We start from the raw sequence: 17,289 nt of genomic DNA on the forward strand, positions 1-17,289 counted from the left end.
AAGAAACTGTTGATAAGTTGCAGTCACGCATAAGCCCCAACACAGTACTGCAGTACAGCACTTTGCGTGAGTGGACTCGGTCTTCGTTTGTAATTTCTTTATCTTTAAAAAGAAAGTAAGAAAAAGTGCTGGGCTGAAGGTCAGGAGTGCAGTTTCACATTTCAGCCACCAGAGGGGGTTTATCTTCAGCACATTGACGCACCAGAAAGTGACAGTGTCACAAAGTATCAAGTTTATTAATGTACTTTTAGAAAAACATCAGCAAATAAAATAGATTTTACTAAAACAGGATAAAATCAATAAAGTCTGCTGGAGCAGAAAACTGGAGCTTTGATGATGGGAAAACAGACAGAAATGCACCACTCTGGGCTGGAAATTTACAAAGATTTTTTCCTCCCTGCTGATTCATAACTGTCACATGTTAGTCAGACTCCAACCTGTAGTTAGTTGTTTATTACTTTGACCTCAAAATATGACAACAAACACAATGGAAAATCACCAGCAGTAAGCACTCCGGTAGATGTTTATCTTCATCTGCTAGGCTCATTTGAACTTTCAGCTTCTTTGGCAGGATGGTGCAAAAACTGCCTGACAACATAGAGACTCGCAACAGCTGTAAAAGTTTTAGAAATAAGAAGCTTGTGAAGAATGTGAGATCTGAGGCCAAATTCTTGAAACGCTGAGAAAAACAACTCAGTACTCAGGAACAAAAATGTTACCAACGTTAAAATAAAGGTTATTTAAACGTGTTGCTATTTATTTTGGTCATCAATCACGTGAATTGTTAATAATATGGACTCAGCGAGTTGTTTCTGTACGAAAATCTTTATGCTGGCCCCAAGGTGCACAACACAGCGAGAAAATGGTAAACACAAGATGTACACTGCTCTGCCAAGAAAGAAAAGTCTGCCTGGATTTAAGAGCTTTCCACTGGATTACTACTGCAGTCATTAATATATTTCTGCTGGCAAAAGCTTATTTAATGCTAACAGATGCTGTGAGAACTTCTTTCTTTTGTTAGACAACCATGTTGGAGGATGTATCGAAGGGATGTGGAGAAGATGTTACACTTTTTTTTTTTAACAACGAAGGCCATTTCTGAAACTGCAAAAACTGGACAATGATAAAAATCATGAAAAATAAAATATAAATCTTTAATGATCATTTAAATATTTAGTGAAATCAAATCATAAAAAATGATAATAGAGCTCATGGCAAAGTTTAATAACCAAGTTAAGAGCACTTCCACAGGCAGTGTGAAGAGAAAATCAGGGGATTGGCATTAAAAGGCTGTACAGCCTTAAGGAAACCACCGATCAGTGATGCTAACTGAGAAAACAAAAGGACAGGGAGCAAGCAGACTGGGCTCAGGAGCAATGGGAAAAGGTCATGTCATCTGGCGAGTGCATATTTAGCTCCAGAGGGATGGGTGCTAGGGCTGTGCCATATTCACACTACAGGCACGTCTCACAGTGAGAGAGGGCTCTGAGTAAAAAAGAAAGCCACTTCAACAACCACCAACAAAATACAGTACGCTGCAAAATATGGAGGAAAAGTTGAGGCAAAAAATACATGGTTGAAGGCACGTGAGGAGCAGATGCTAGCAATCAAAAGGAAACAAAGTCAAGCTAGCATGGCTGGAGCTAGCTCCACTCTATAAGATTGGAAGAGCAAGAAGCAGATGGAAATTTCTAAGCAAGGTCAGGTTGAAATTATTTTTCAATTTTATTTTATTGTTCACCTTCTGAAGATTTACAAGGTTCAGTTATGTTAGCACTGTTAAGCTAATTATTTAAGCTATTTCCCTGCCTGGGCTACTTTTGTACCTAGATCTGACTAAGGTTGTGGCACAGTATGTAAGGCTACTATTGGACTATAATGCCACTGCAGCTTGGTGCTGGCACATTAACTAATCAACCATCAGTAACAGTAGCTCAATGGAAAAGAAGGAAAATGCCCTTTGTTTTGTTTGCACTCATAAATGCTGCTGTCTGAGATCAAATGTAATTCAGACACAAATATCATTATCACAAATGTCCTTTAAAAATGAAATTTTGAGGTTATATCAATCATCATTGGGATGAAGTAGCATGCCTAGTGCCAACAGTAGAGACCTGTGAGGGGAGTCTTATGATGTGAGGTTGAGTTCAGTTGGTCAGGTCTACGTTTATCAATGATTTATGTTCAAACGGTGAGGCCAGCTGACTGCCTGAATGTGCTGAATGACCAGGTTCTGCCTGCCCTGATGGTGCAGGCATCTTACCAGATGACAATGGCAGCATGAGGCATCATTTTCACGCATGGATTGGTCACAACAGAGTCCAGACCATAACCCCACCTTTGACATTTGCTGAAGAACCTTTTATGCAGCCATCTGACCGCACTCATGATCAATACACAGCCATGGAGAAAAATGAAGGCCAATCTGAAGGGAAATAAGTGTAACAATGCACTGAATAACTTTTCAGTTTTTTTAGTTTATGTTTTCTGCTGCTTTTAAAACTGTTTTTGTTCTTTTTGCAGTTTTTTCTGTTCTTTCTGTTTCATCTTCCCTCTCTTTTTTATTGTAGTTGAGCTCATCTTGGTTTTTTTTTTTCATTACTTTAAGTCTTGTGTTTTCTGCTTTTTTCTGTTTGGCACCTTGGGGCCACCATAGCTTCAGGATACCACAGTCAGTCATAGCATGAAAATGCCTGCTTGTAATTTATGCAGCGTCGCTGCATTAAAGTGGAGCTTTTAAGGAGGGAACAATGTAAACACAGGTCTACCGAACACAAACCACATCTTAGTTTCTTTTGGTTGTTCACATTCCTGAGAAGGGCTCACATTTCAGACAGTCGTGCTTTGCTCACATTTAGTGGTGCCAACGTGCAAAGGTGCTCAGTGCAATTTTTAAAATCGGCTACTTCTAAAAACGTTAAACTTCCCTTCTCACATATTTGTTGTTTGCTGAGTGCAACAAAGCTACAAAGCTTTTGTCACTATTTCCCATTTCCCCCCCTTTATTTCTCCTCTTTGGCTGTCAGAGGTTCCTCAGATTGGAGCGCTTCATCAGAGCCAACAGAGTCGCCGTCACCGCTGTCGGCGTCCTCGTCTTTCTCCTCCATCTCGTTGGTCACGTATTCGCCTTTATGTCTGGACAGGCACCACATCAGCACGGTGATGACGCAGATCATTAACAACAGCACTACACTTACGATTCCTGTGACGACAGAGGGAAATATCATCACAGAGCCCCCAACTATGCATTTAAAGCATCACTTTCATTGCAATTCAACATAGAATTCAATATCCTGCCTATGGAGTCTGCTGTGTCTCTATTTTTACTTTTCACTTATAAAGCGAAGTTCATGTATTTCATGAACTGATATCTGTAATGAACTGACATAAAAACCTGATATATATTATTAACTGACATTTGCATTTAGTGAACATTTCTGCTGGAGTAACAATTATAACAAGAAAGAAAAACTAATAAAATAAAAACTTCTTTTAAAAATCCAAATTTAGAAACTTTAACACATTAAAGAATACTTCAATTTTATATCCCACTATTAGTAAAAACTTCATTAACTGAAACAAAAAATTCTGGAGAATACGAGACCTGTAAAAATTTTTCTTTTAACAAATTAGAACCAAATTTAATCAATTACTAAAATTATAGATTAAAGAGGTAATTACATTTCCAAATATGTTCTTCTATTTCCTTATTTATCCCTTAGATTTAATAATTTAATTTAAATAAATCTACATCTACAGTTTAGTCTTTAAAACTTGCATTTTATATTTAAAGCTATTAGTATTATTATATTGGTCGATGATTATTTTATCACATTCCTGACTACATATGATTTGGTCGTTGGAAATAAGATTTGAAAATCATTAATCCGTACAGAACAAGTTATTAAGCAGAACATCTTTTTCATTCATGTGAACTGAAATAAAATTCAGCAGATTCACACTCATTGTTGAACATCATAAGAAAAGAAGTCACTTCTCACCACCAATCAAAGCGGCAAAATCTCCAGTGTCATAGGTTTCTGTAAAGACATGAAAATTAAGTCAAACTCAGGTGACGTTTGATATCTAAATCAAATGACATACAGTAGAGGTTAAAATACAAACTTCTGTGTCAGATTCATCTTGTAGAAAAGCTACAGAGGTCCAGATAAAAGTCAGTGACAAAGGCAAAGTGAAATTTTGAATCATTCTCTCAATCTACAGCCTCCTCGCTCATGTACTGTCACAAGCAGCAGCTCACAATATTAAGTTATCTGGGGGACACAAACAGCCGTTTGTGTTTACATTTTCCCTCAGAGTCCAGCCGTGCGTGGCATTCAAACAACGGCCGTCAATTTAAGAGCCTCAGTCTGTGTAGAAGCAACATGACTGCAAGGCCAAAAAGAAACGTTACACACCATATTTTAGAAAACAAGTGAGCAAAATCAAGAAAGATATATATATCAGTGTTTATGAGGTTTATGGTACCTAAAAGTTTCATAGTTTAAGAAAATCAAAGCCAAATTTAAAGGATAATAATGATGAAATTTGATGAGAAGTTGTTGTTTTAAGTTTGCTGATAATAAAAATGACTGTTTATGCAAACAGAGCTACTCTTTCACTTTTAACTTTCCAAAGATTTACCAAGAAAAAAAGTTTGCTGTAAGTTCCTGGAAAAGCATGTTAACTCATTAACCTAATAAACCTAATAAAAAGTAAAATTACTGTTCAGAAAAAAAAGCCAGTATCTTAAGAACATAACTTCCAGATACTGTTGATCTGCTATAGATAGTTTTAAGAGCTGATGCATCTTTTCTTTTGTCCTCCACTTGTTTAGTTCCTCAAATCTTTTAAGGACACACTGCACACCATGCTGAGATATGCCAAGTTTTCAACTAAAGCTCTTTGGGAATCAGCTTGTTGGTGCAAAAATATTATTTTATGTCTGTAACTGTGTTAACTTTGGTATTTAATAAATTAAAGAAATTTGAACAAATGATATATTTTTGTGACAGGCTGCTAGTAACAAAGTGCCTAAAGATGCTATTTGAAATTCATTCTTTGCTAAGTTGTCTGATATTTGTAGACACAACACTGGATCGAGGCAGCACGGTGGCACGGTGGTTAGCACTGTTGCTGCACAGCAAGAAGGTCCTGAGTTCAATTCCACCATCAGGCCGGGGTCTTTCTGTGTGGAGTTTGCATGTTCTCCCCGTGTTTGCGTGGGTTCCCTCCGGCTTCCTCCCACCGTCCAAAGACATGCAGCTTGTGGGGATAGGTTAATTGGATAATTCAAATTGCCACTAGGTGTGAATGGTTGTCTGTCCCTGTGTGTTAGCCCTGCGACAGACTGGCGACCTGTCCAGGTTGTACCCTGCCTTTCACCCTATGACAGCTGGGATAGGCTCCAGCGCCCCCCGCGACCCTGAAAAGGATAAGCGGAAGTGGATGGATGGAACACTGGATCATCCCTTGAGTTAAGTGCCTTAAGTGAAAATGAGTGAAAAAGCAGCCAATATCCACAGAAAAAACTTCAGAAGGCCTAAAGATCTGTTGCTCAAGAGAACTTTATAACATTACTGGAAATTCTGGCTCCTTGGAAGCAAAAATATAAAGAAATGTTTCTCAAGACTTTTGCACTGCAGGTTATTTTGCAATGGCATGTTACAGTTTGTTTCTGTTTGTAGACTTCTGATTGGCCAGTGTTTCTGTATCGCCACCTGTTGCTATGGCATCTTGACAATGCTTAACATCATTTTTTTGCATTTCACGTCGATAGACCTTTCAAACTGAAATTGAAAATCGCAGTTTTTTGAAAGCTACCTGTGTACACGATGACTTATTAACAGCAGAATTCAGCAATTTGTTGTTCATATGTGTTAAATCTCTATATCTGATGTGTCTAATATTAATCAAGCATTCTTCTAAAAAGAAGCAGAGAACACTAAGTGTTTAACAACACTTAAGAAAAGACCCTTTGGCTGTTGCAGTTCAATATAAAAGTTATTTCTAGGCTGCGTTGGTCCTGCCAGGCCCTGCTGTGGAAACGAGGACAGGTACGAGCGTTTTAGGCCCTTATCTCCACAGCGACAGACCCCCGAGGCGTCACGCTCGCTCCTTCCCATGCTCCACTCTGACATCGGGCTGATAAGACACTCCCTGCTAATGCACACAAACATCTCGGCTGGTTCACTGTGTTTGCAGGGTGTTTGTCCCACAAACTGGATGTTGAATTTTAGTGTCCTAAAATCTAAATCTATTAAAAAAATGATTATGCATGTGATAAGATTTTTGGGGCTGGTTTAAATTTGTTATTCAAGCAAAAATAATGGTGCAATTATACAATTTATAAGGCAATTATTTTGTGATTAGTGGGGCAATCAGCTGCTTTTCCAGTGTCCCACTGAGTTCTGCACATGGACTCCAGCTCCAGTCTGTGCAGACATCATGACCAATACAGATCCTAATGAAAAAAATCTTTGATAGGCATTAATCACCGTGATTTTAGTGGTCTTCTTCGATAATCAGACATCGGACACAGACATGTACAGTGCTCATATACAGAATAGTCTTGAATCATTATGGAATGCACTGTGTGAAATGTAACCATCACATTTACAAATACACGATAATCTCTACAGTACCTGACATTAAACTGAAAATAAAAAAATCAGCACTTTGTCATAACACTCTGGATCCTCCTGTAGGTCATCTTTGTCATCTGTGATAAATCAATACACCCACCAGTGCACAGGAGAAATAACAGCTGTAGCTAAACCGGCAAATTGCTCTTTCAAGATGTCAACAAATCCTGTAGCGCACCAACTCTTTTGTATTTGTTTTTGATTTATTCATAAGAAATAACTATACAAATGCGAATATTTTATTATAACTGTAATCCTGTGTAGCAGAATTAGATTAATATAAAATATAAATCAACTAATCTCTTTATGAACACTGTTAAGATTTTGAATAAACACATATACAAACTTATCAAACAAATTAAAATAATAATAAAAGTGTAAAAAAAACCATTTAAGCAGCAACAACAGACAGCAGATAGATGAGTGATGTTTCCCTGTGGTCTACTTATGCTATATTCATGTTTATTGAACAAATGTTATGGTGAAATAAAATAAAAGACAATTCACACATTTTCCAGGCACATACCCTTGGGTCCTATCTTGGTCACAAGGTCTGAAAAAGGAGAGGGGCTTGTTCCTGACAAAGGGGGCACTGTTGCGTGAGCGTTCATGCTGAAGTGACCTGTGAAGAAACAGCATGATTTATGAATAAAATTCTTCTTGCAGTTAAACTGATGATAATTTCATTTACAGCTAGTGCAGCTAATTTCCTACAAATTTTCCTCTTAATTAGCTGCATTTTCGCTGCAATATTTTAGTTATTTTACGCTGGACCATCTGCTGATGTAATCTCTCCAGCATGTCCTGGCTCTGGCCTGGGGCCTCCTCACGTAGGACGTTCCCACTCTACTCTGAGCCCTTTATTAAAGACCGAGCTCCTCACCGTCTCTCTAAAGTTGATCCCATCCACACTTTGGAGGAATGTCATTTCAGCTGCTTGTATGTGGGATCTCATTCTTTAGGTCACAACCCACAGCTCGTGATGATTGGGGATATTGGTTTGATTGGTTTATTGTGTTATTAATTCTCATTAAAATCTATTTATTTAGCTTTAAGCAATAAAGGCCACAGAAACTATTCTGTTAGGCTTAGGTGTTAAAAACTACTTGTTCAGGAGGTAAGAAGTAGTTTTAAAGTTTTGCTGACTGTCAAGAAAGAAAAAGGACATAAACATGGCTAAACATCATGGATACCCCTGGATTCTGGAAGGCTAATCCCTGGTCAATCCCTGTGCATTTTAACGTCTTGTCAGGGATTTAAATGCTCTCTCATTCTGAACATTGACATAGATATGTGTTTCCAGCAAATATAAACTAGAAATTGTTGAGACGAGCATGAGAGAAATGGCTACAGGCCTTACATAATACTTTGTGTTGCTTCCACCCATTGAGTCTGACTCTAATGACACTTTACAGATGTGCACTCGTAATCAAGATCAAGTTTGAAGATGCAGTGCAGTCTGGGAATTTTTGTAAGTTCAGTAATCATTGGCTAGAACTTTGTGATGACGATGGACGTAGCGGCTGCTTAACGGACTGATACTTATGGAAAGGAATGTTTTACTACCAACCCCATTCACCATCCAAACACCTTCATCCAGTACTTTATTCTGTTATCATGGGTACTCAAACAGTCTGATAGATGCATTGGGAGGAACTGGGGGTTCAGTGTCTTGCTTAAGGACACTTTGACACATATGCTGTAGGAGCTTGGTATCCAATCACTGACTACCTGATGGATGGATGGGTGGATGGATAGGTGAATGGATGGATGGATGGATGGCCCACTCTACCTCCTGAGCCATAGCTTCCTCCTCAACCTTAATGAGTTTGGTATAATGATGATGATCAACAAATTTCTGTCTATTATAATAATAATGGATACTTTATTGATCCCCATGGGGAAATTACTTGTTTTTCTCTGCATTTGACCCATTCACTCAGTGAAGCAGTGGGCAGCCCACTAAGCAGGCGCCCGGGGAGCAGTGTGTAGGGACGGTACCTTGCTCAGGGGTACCTCAGGGTAGCCGTTAAGTGGATTCGAACCGCCGACCTTCCGATCATGGGGCGACCACTTTACCTACTGAGCTATCCCTGCCCCAATGAAATATTAAAAATATTAAATATTAAAAAAGTGACTCAGGTTGTTGAATCAAGAGTTCAGGTTTAGAGATGCCTCAGCATCCTCTGAACATGGGTATTGATTTTGTTGACTGCAAAGCCAATGACCAGTGTTCATCAGTTTTTGTTCAACTTACCTTGTGCTTGTTTGTTTCCCTGACACCAAAAAAGCAACATTGGTACCAGGTCAGACTTTCATTTTCTTGCCTGACATCTTTACAGTCTTGTCAGTGCACACATTAAGCTTTTCCCACCACAAACAACACCCTAACTTGGATCCTAACATATTAGAAACTCAATACACAAAGGTGCCTGAAATAATGTTCAGTTTTCATTTTATCCTATTACCTCATGTGAATCCTTGAGGCTTACGATCAGGAAATTTTTAAAGAAATGTTATGAGGAGCATATCCAGGAAATAAGCTGGAAACCCAAACCAACAGTTGTATAACCCTTCCTTTTAAAGTGATTAGTTTTAACTTCTTGTATCGTGATCCCCTCAGGAACTTTTTTCTCAGAGCCAGATTTGAATTCTCTGCCAGATGTTTTGACAGCAGTGAACTAAGTTTGTGTCTGCAAGTGAGAAATCCAGTCAGCATCTCCAATTGTGTCAGGGTTTTTCTGACCCGGTGAACATTTCATTTGTAAAATGCTCCATCTTAGCACATTTCACCACACAATAGAGCCTTTCAAGGGAAATCCATTTTTTCCTGACTCATGAACTCGAGGTGTCGCACTAAAATGCATCCAAAGCGTCGACGTTTGCCTCCATAACAAGAGTCATGCTTCGGGTAAACAGCTGCAGAGCATTAAAGTGTAATGCACAAATATGACACTTTAATCACCAGGTTATTTGAGTTTAATGCTCTTTAAACATCCCTAACTGAGGTGCCTAAGGTTTTTATTTGTTTCCACTAAAACAGTACGTTAGTTTCACACATGCAACTTTTAAAATAAGTGAGAACAGATTGTTGACCACTGACTATAACCTGAAAACAAAGTGCCCAACAGTTTGTTTGCAGAGCAGCTCGTTCTGCTCAAAGCAACACAAAACCACAGCAAGGATTTTGACATAAAGACAAAAAGAAGCTCACCAGTTTCTGAGAGTCAGCAGGCAACTCTTCCTACGCCGACAGAGTGTACGTTGGACAACACACACAATTCAAAACACACTCACAAACACACATACGGATGGGTGTGGTGTCAGTCCCCAGGGTCGAGATCTGTTCCCCCTCTGGCCAATAGCGGAGCTGACTCCACCTCTCTGATCCTAAACAGCCTGCAGATGTCTGAGTGCATGCAGCTGACAACGCCTCTTGCATCATCTGTTAACACACAGAGGAGCACTTCAGTGTGTGTGTGTGTATGTGTGTTTTTGTTGTTTGGCCCTTGTGCACGTCCTGTGCTGAATAATCCTTACCTTCAGCCTGGTTATTAATGTGAACCATCTTCTTTTAGACAAATAAAGATGGTTTCTTAACAAGAAAATGGTGTTAGTTTTTTGCCTTCCTGTTTTACTTTGAAAGTTAGTCTTGCTTTGGTTTGACTTCCTGCTTTTGTTCTTTTCCCTCCTTTGTGTATGTCAGATTGTTTTGTTGCCTTCCTGTGTTCTGTACTTGTGGTCTTGTTTTGTACTTTTGGAGTTTGTCTTTCTTGGTTGCCTTCAGTTCTTATACTAAACTATATATCTAGCACTTTTTTGTTATATGTTTCATTACATTTTTCTTTTGTGGAGTTTGCATGTTTTCCCTGTGCCTGCATGGATTTCTTCCAATAGTCCAAATACATGCATATTGAATTAATTATGGATTCAGTGCAGGAATTGATGGTTGTCTCCATCTGCACTGTAATAGACTTGCACAGCACACTTTCATCCTGCTGTGTCACATAATGCCACCAATGCTATTCAAGGTGTATGACTATGCCTGTCAGTATTGACCATCAAAAAATGTTTGTTAGGAGGTTGAAGGAGTGGTGGAGTTAAGAGGCATTTCAGCCGTTAGTACCTCTGACCTTCATTTATGTTCACTTGTTGGTTAGGTTTAGACACTAAAAAGTACTTGGTTAGGTCTGTTTGGTATTAAAACACACCATTAGACCATTAATCTTTGACAGAAATCTTGCCATCTTGCTAATGCCACAACCCAACATCAAAAATGAGACCTAATAGTGGCTGTTATGCTACAGTTACACTTGGGAAAACAGTTGCTGGGATAGCATGACCAATATTATTACTGAACACAATGAATTTGGGAACTTGTTGCCTTTGAAGTGGTTGCTTTAAAGACAACCACTCACAGTTAGTTGCCATCTTCAAAGAGACTTGGGTTTGCTGTGATGAAACGGCAATAACATGAAGTCAGTCTGTTGTCAGTTTGTAATTGAATGGGGTCAAGTTGCCAATCGGTTTGTGGCAATGCAGCGATTGACTGTGATAAACTCTGTCGCTGTCTGCATATACAGAAATTATCTACTCACATCTACAGTCCAGCCACAACCTAAAAAATCCGAAACAGAAATTCTTGCATAGTTTCTCAGGACAGTTATTTAACTGCAACATGACATAGGCATTCACAATTCTAATTTTTTTTATTCGAATATACCCAGAATACAACCAGTTGGCAACCAAATCCCCTGTTGCACCGTGTTTTTCTTGGTACCAAGGATGTTGCTATCCGATTTTTACTCTAGTAATAACAAACAGCTTCCGTCGATGATAAAGGGAATGATTAGTTTGATGTATTTTTCTTTTAAGCTCACACTTGTGATGAATGAGTTTTGATGGCTGTTCTTGAAGGAGCACGTACAGATCACCAGAATTTCTTGGACTGTTATAACTGTGAACTGCTGATCAAAAGAGGTTGTGGACTTCACCTGACTCTCCTTCATATTTGTATCTTATTTTATTATTTGAAGTATTTCCATTAAACTTTAAGAAATGTTGGACTTGTTTAGCAATCCATTCATGTTCTGATGACCTGTCATGTACCTCATCATCATCCCAAAATCAGCATGAATAGACTCCATCACCTAAGAGACCGTAAATAGATGAGCCATTAAGAAAATGAATGGATGCTTTAAAAAACTGTCATAAAGATGAAACATGCTGATTAAGGTGCACTCTAAAGAGAAATATCCACTGATGCCACTTAATTTTTATGACTCACACTGAGTCATATTTGTGCTGCAAATGTGAAGTTACAGGAATAAAATACTAAACATTTCTGTGCCTCAGAAAAGACTAACCACTGGACCATTTAGTGTATTTATTTAAATTTCACTGTGTTTTAGTTCAGTATTGGTCTCAATAAGTCTTAAAAAAGCTTCTCACATTTCCTTAAAAAAACATCTTCTAAAAAAATGTGCTAAAAGGACAAACTGAACTTCAGTTTTTCCTGAATAGCCTCTTTGCTAAACAGGAAAGACCTGCAGGCCAGTGACATTCGAAACACTAAAAGAGCACTGTTAAACTAAACGGCTACAAGTATTTCGTTGTCAGGGCTCTCCGAATACTTTTTTGTTATTGTCACCGTGCTCACTTTGGCATAACACAAATATATTAGGAGTAAAACCACAGAGAAAAACAACATATGAACTTTTAATGGTTGAGCAACTCTGCAGAACTGCTATGTAAATATTACTGCAGTGCGTCTCTGAATTCTTCTGACAGCCACCCAAGACAAGAATAAACAGCCTTCTTTGTCCCCTCGCTACAGAAATATTGACTGACTAAGTCACAAACTGACCATTTAATTAAATTCGTATCACCAACGTCCAAACAACCCAACATTCAACATGTCATGATGCACATCCGACAAACTCTTCTGTTGCACTGCTTAACTGATCATTTCTACATCTATAATGATTTAGATTTGCTTCTCATGCTGAATACATGTAAACCTACAAAGAGCTACAGCAACTACAAGCTAACATTTAAAGTCAGTTAAAAGTAATTTTAATTACTTGCCTACCAGCAACTATTTTAAGATACGTATTAGTCATTTTAACCATTTTGACCTCGATGTAATTTTTACCAAAACATCAAATAAACGTAGATGTAAATAACACATAAAACATGTACAATCTACAGTTTTATTAAACACTCTGACTTCAGACTATTGAAAGAGGTTTCCAATGTGACGTCTAAATGAAAACTCACAAGCCATTTTTGAGTGTCTTTATGAGCCAATTAAAAGTTGAATTTTAAAATCTGATAGCCGTTTAGACCTTTAAGAGGGATAGACTGTTTGAATTTCATTATCTTAATAGCCATTTTTCAGATTTAGAGATTTTGAGAGCAAATGAAAAAAAGAATAATTAGACAGAAAACTACCAGCATTTTTTTTTCTAACAAGAAAAAACAAGTCGACAATATCAGGGGTTAAGCAAAGCAGCAGCTACAGTGGGACAAAGCACCAAAAAATAAATAAAATAAAATCTTTGCATTGCCAATCAAATAAGATTTAAAGCTCCTACTGTCTTTGTGAATATGTTTGATGGTATGCGCAGTTTCATAAATGAAATCGTTTTAAGAATATGCTTAATGTTGATTCGCATTTAAGCAACTTTCTCAAGATTTAGTGGCCATTGATGACTTTTGACCTAATAAACTCATTAAAGTGTCTCCAAAAGATGACTATAGCAACTTTACACAAACCTAAAATTTACTTTTAAAATTTGATATTCATTTTTTAATTCATTTTAACTTGCCAGCCACTTTATCAGTTTAGTGGCTTTGTCGAATTTTAAAAATGTAAGGAATGATTCAGAAGACAAATATTAAAAGAACTAGACGATAAAATCCTTTTTAGGCGCTTTTCAACACCTGTGAAGTCTCTAAGTAATTTGAGTTTAACAACGGAGGAGCTAGAACACTTTAAACTCTCTAGCCAAACTGAACCTTTTACAAGCCAATGAAATATTTTTTTTGTGTGCCTAAATTGCTGCATTCAGTATTTGCTATTTTATATTTATCTCCAAATCACTATGTTGTGAATTTTAACAAGTCCACAAACCAAATTCAAACTATGATAGTATGTAAGATTAAAAACAAACCAATAGTGTTCTTCAGATTCTTGATTGATTCCTAAAGCTATGAAACTTTTTCAGTTTCAGCGCTTTATTCAATTTTCAGGAATGGATTGAGCTCGGCAAACAAATCCCAAACCCATCTGCTGTTTAAGTGCTTTTAAAATGAAGTCCAACTTACCAGGTACTTTTCCCCCAACTGCTATACAGTTAAAGTTAACAAACGAGGTGTTAGAATAGCTCATACTCACAAGCCATTTTTAAAACTTTTACTAGCTAACTTTTCTCCCCCTCATGCCTCACTTCCCTCTTTTAAAGTTTCACTATCTGCAATATTTCCCCCCTTTACACAATTATTTGGCTCCTAAAATAGCTGAGTCATCTAACTTTAAGTCAACTTTCTCAACTTACTGACTATCCAGAATCTCACATGCAAAATCTTAAATGACTGTTAGTCTCTTAGTAACTGACTAGCCCACAATGCAAACTGCAAATATTTTCAAAATGTGATATTCAGATAGATTTTTTAAACCATGGATGCATTCTTGTGGCTGCTAGACTGAACTAACTTATTAGCTACTTTCTTAGTTTAGTATTAAAGATTTTTAAGATTCATCACTGTCTGAACAAACCTATTCACTAGCTATTCAGGAGCTTTTAATATAAAGCTCAGCTTACAACATATATTTCCAAACTATGATACTGTGAAGTACTGAGCTGCAAGCCACTATCAAAACAGAGCCCTTCAGGCAGTTTGTAGTTTGAAAAACATTCTTTTAAAAGCCGTATTGAAGAACTTTGTGTTTGTCATCATTTGTCTGACATACTACTTATACTACGACTAAAGCAACCAAATACTGTTACTTATTTAATGCCCCTAATGATCAATTTAACAAAGGACCCACAAGTCATTTTGAAACTTTTACTAGCCAGTTAGTTAATTTATTATATGACATCAAACCTTAACGTTGCTTTCAATATTTGATAGTCAATATTTCATTTAGTCAAATAACTGCCTAAAGGGGGCTCTTTAGTTAGTTATTTGACTCCTAAAGCGGTTAACTTGATATGGTCATTCAGGGTTTTACATGCAAAGTCCCAAACTGACGGTTTGTGGCTGTAAGATTGATTTAGCAGTCCATGATGTAGTATATAAACAACTTTTATAATTTCACTGCTAGAACAGCAGCCAAATGTAGCAGCCATTCTCCAAAACCTGTAACATATACAAAGCCTTTACTTATACAAAGTGATGGGAAATGATAAAGAGTACGGGAATAAAGGTGTAACATGTATTGATTGATAAATGGTTGGCTTTGGTGGCCAAACATATAGTGAAACACTTTTAAGATTTGTTCTGCTTGAGCTACTTTAGTTCCTCCTTTTGTACCAATCTTTGCCGCCATTTTGAAGACTTTACATGCCATCTAGAAATGAAAACACAAACGAGGCTGATTTCAGACACTAGACTGGAGCTTTTTACCAGCCACCAGCCACATAATGGTGGCTGGTGGCTGGATTGTGTTTCCTCCACCCTGCGCTGCTGTGAGGGCATCGACAGTTTGTGCGTTGCTAGGCTTCTGCTTCTTTATAATGTACTGTGGCTCCCCTTTGTCTTCCCGCCCGCTGCCACCTCCTTATTCGTGCTCGTCCTTGAAAAACTCGTGGCAACAGACGGTAACTACGGAGATGAATGTCATGAACTCCTGAAAGTTGCACTCGGCGTCGCCGTCGGTGTCCAGGCTGTCCATCAGGCTGTCCAGCGCAGCCTGGTCATTCACATGCTGCAGGGAGGGAGGACGGGTTCAGCTCGGGACAACAAAACTCCAAACTGGTGCTTAACAGTTTATGTCATATGCTTTTAAATCTCAATATATATATATATATATATATATATATATATATATATATATATATATATATATATATATATATATATATTATTACAAATTTCCTATCTCACCGCCATCAGATCTGGGAGCTCGTCATGAAGCAGGTCCTTCAGCTCGCTCTTCTTCAGTTTATGTTTGTCTCCTTCTCTCTCCGAATACTTCTGAAACACAGCGAGGATGGTGGCCATCGAGGTCTCCAGGTCAGTCATCGTCACCTGTCTGTTAAACCTTGAAAAGTAAAGTAAATAAAAGCGTTAATCTTAAGACCATTTTGGGAGATTCAAAGAAAGTTAAATCACTTTTATATATTTTTTTGAAATTATATATATTTTTAAATATATATAATATATAAATATGAAGTCGCTGAATTATTTTCTTATATATTATATAAATTATATTCTGATGAACTTAAAAGTATTGATTTATGATTCCTGAAAAAAACACAAGTAAAAGTACTTAAATAACACTAATCCACATAATACCAAGGGTTGTTCTTTTTAGCATTTCTAGAATTTGGGAGTGGACCACATTTATTAACATGTGGAAAGTACAAGGATTGGCTCTGTATGACTTTATTTGACATCTTTTTTTTCTGACCATTTGGCAAAGAAAGGTGGCCATTATGCTTGAGTAAATGGACCACAGTTAAAGCCTGTGCAGGTCCTCAGTTGTGCAGGTTCATGGTAGCTTAAGTGCTTGAAATGAAGGCAGATGAACTTCATTTTAGGATTGTGGAGGGGTGAAATGTCTTGACGAATCAAAAAGAAGTCAACTTGCCTTCATTTTAAGCACTTAACCGCAGTTAACAAAACTTTTTTTACTCACGTGCTGATGATTTTCCTTTGCAGATATAAAAAAATCGGACTCCATAATTAACAGAGAGACTTAAATTAATTTGTTTTACCAGCATTACAGAGCAAAAAATGCCCCGCTTTAGCCTTAAATGCCGGGCAGTATTGATACGGTAACGAATCCTTCTTAATTTTAGATTTTCTTTTTGTGTTTAACAAGTCCTTGAAAAAAGTCATGAAACTTACTAGAAATAGCTTTTGTCTCTTTGCTGCGACATAAAATACAAAAAACAAAGACTTACTGTTGTGCGAGTGCAGGCAGAAGTCCAGAGAGCAGAGGCTGAGGATGGGCTGCAGTCTTTATACTGGACCAGTATGTGGGTGGGGGTGTGAGGAGGTGCAGGTCTGAGGTCAGTTAACCTGTCATTCAAAGTGCTGACCAATCCCAAGTGTCCACCTCTCCTCACTCCACTGCAGCCCTGCAGGAACCAGCACTGACTCTGCAAACTTTAAAATAAGAGAGCAGATTAATTTCGTGGCCTATTTTCATGACTTCTGATGTCGTCACTCAGTAATCTCCACACTGCCCTTCTGTATGTCCTCCTTGTCTGAAGTCTTCCTCTTTTTTTCATACTTTACCTTCAACTTCCTTTGTCCAGTACATCCATCCCTCCTCTAACATGTCCAAACCATCGCAGCCTTGCCTCTCTAACTTTGTGTCCAAACTGCTCCACCTGAGCTGTCCCTCTGATGTACTCATTTCTAATCTTGTCCATCCTGGTCACTTCCAATTAAATATTAACATTTCCTGTTT

The 17,289-nt window shown here is 37.8% G+C and overlaps 2 protein-coding genes across 2 annotated transcripts; both read right to left on the reverse strand.

Moving 5' to 3' along the window:
- Positions 1–209: 209 nt before the first annotated feature.
- gypc (glycophorin C (Gerbich blood group)) lies at positions 210–10,013 on the reverse strand. The gene is made up of 4 exons (XM_082525457.1): positions 9,859–10,013; positions 7,171–7,266; positions 4,002–4,040; positions 210–3,202 (listed from the first exon to the last, which is right to left on the reverse strand). The coding sequence occupies exons 2-4, from the start codon at positions 7,253–7,255 to the stop codon at positions 3,003–3,005; spliced, it is 324 nt and encodes a 107-aa protein (XP_082381583.1). The 5' UTR covers positions 7,256–7,266; positions 9,859–10,013; the 3' UTR covers positions 210–3,002.
- Positions 10,014–12,842: 2,829 nt separating this feature from the next.
- Positions 12,843–16,849, reverse strand: s100b (S100 calcium binding protein, beta (neural)). Its single transcript, XM_082525034.1, has 3 exons — positions 16,778–16,849; positions 15,756–15,912; positions 12,843–15,576 (listed from the first exon to the last, which is right to left on the reverse strand). The coding sequence occupies exons 2-3, from the start codon at positions 15,891–15,893 to the stop codon at positions 15,430–15,432; spliced, it is 285 nt and encodes a 94-aa protein (XP_082381160.1). The 5' UTR covers positions 15,894–15,912; positions 16,778–16,849; the 3' UTR covers positions 12,843–15,429.
- Positions 16,850–17,289: the final 440 nt, after the last annotated feature.

This window comes from Aulonocara stuartgranti (assembly GCF_965226115.1).
Source record: "Aulonocara stuartgranti genome assembly, chromosome: 23".
Taxonomy (NCBI): Eukaryota; Metazoa; Chordata; class Actinopteri; order Cichliformes; family Cichlidae; genus Aulonocara; species Aulonocara stuartgranti.

What these genes read in the sequence shown, in the direction of transcription:
- gypc (XM_082525457.1), bottom strand. Translation starts at nt 7,255, where the DNA reads ATGAACGCTCACGCAACAGTGCCCCCTTTGTCAGGAACAAGCCCCTCT. An exon ending in GACCAAGATAGGACCCAAGG is followed by an intron (nt 4,041 to 7,170) that starts GTATGTGCCTGG and finishes ATGTCTTTACAG; the next exon opens with AAACCTATGACACTGGAGAT. An exon ending in TTTTGCCGCTTTGATTGGTG is followed by an intron (nt 3,203 to 4,001) that starts GTGAGAAGTGAC and finishes CTGTCGTCACAG; the next exon opens with GAATCGTAAGTGTAGTGCTG.
- s100b (XM_082525034.1), bottom strand. Translation starts at nt 15,893, where the DNA reads ATGACTGACCTGGAGACCTCGATGGCCACCATCCTCGCTGTGTTTCAG. An exon ending in AGCTCCCAGATCTGATGGCG is followed by an intron (nt 15,577 to 15,755) that starts GTGAGATAGGAA and finishes CCCTCCCTGCAG; the next exon opens with CATGTGAATGACCAGGCTGC.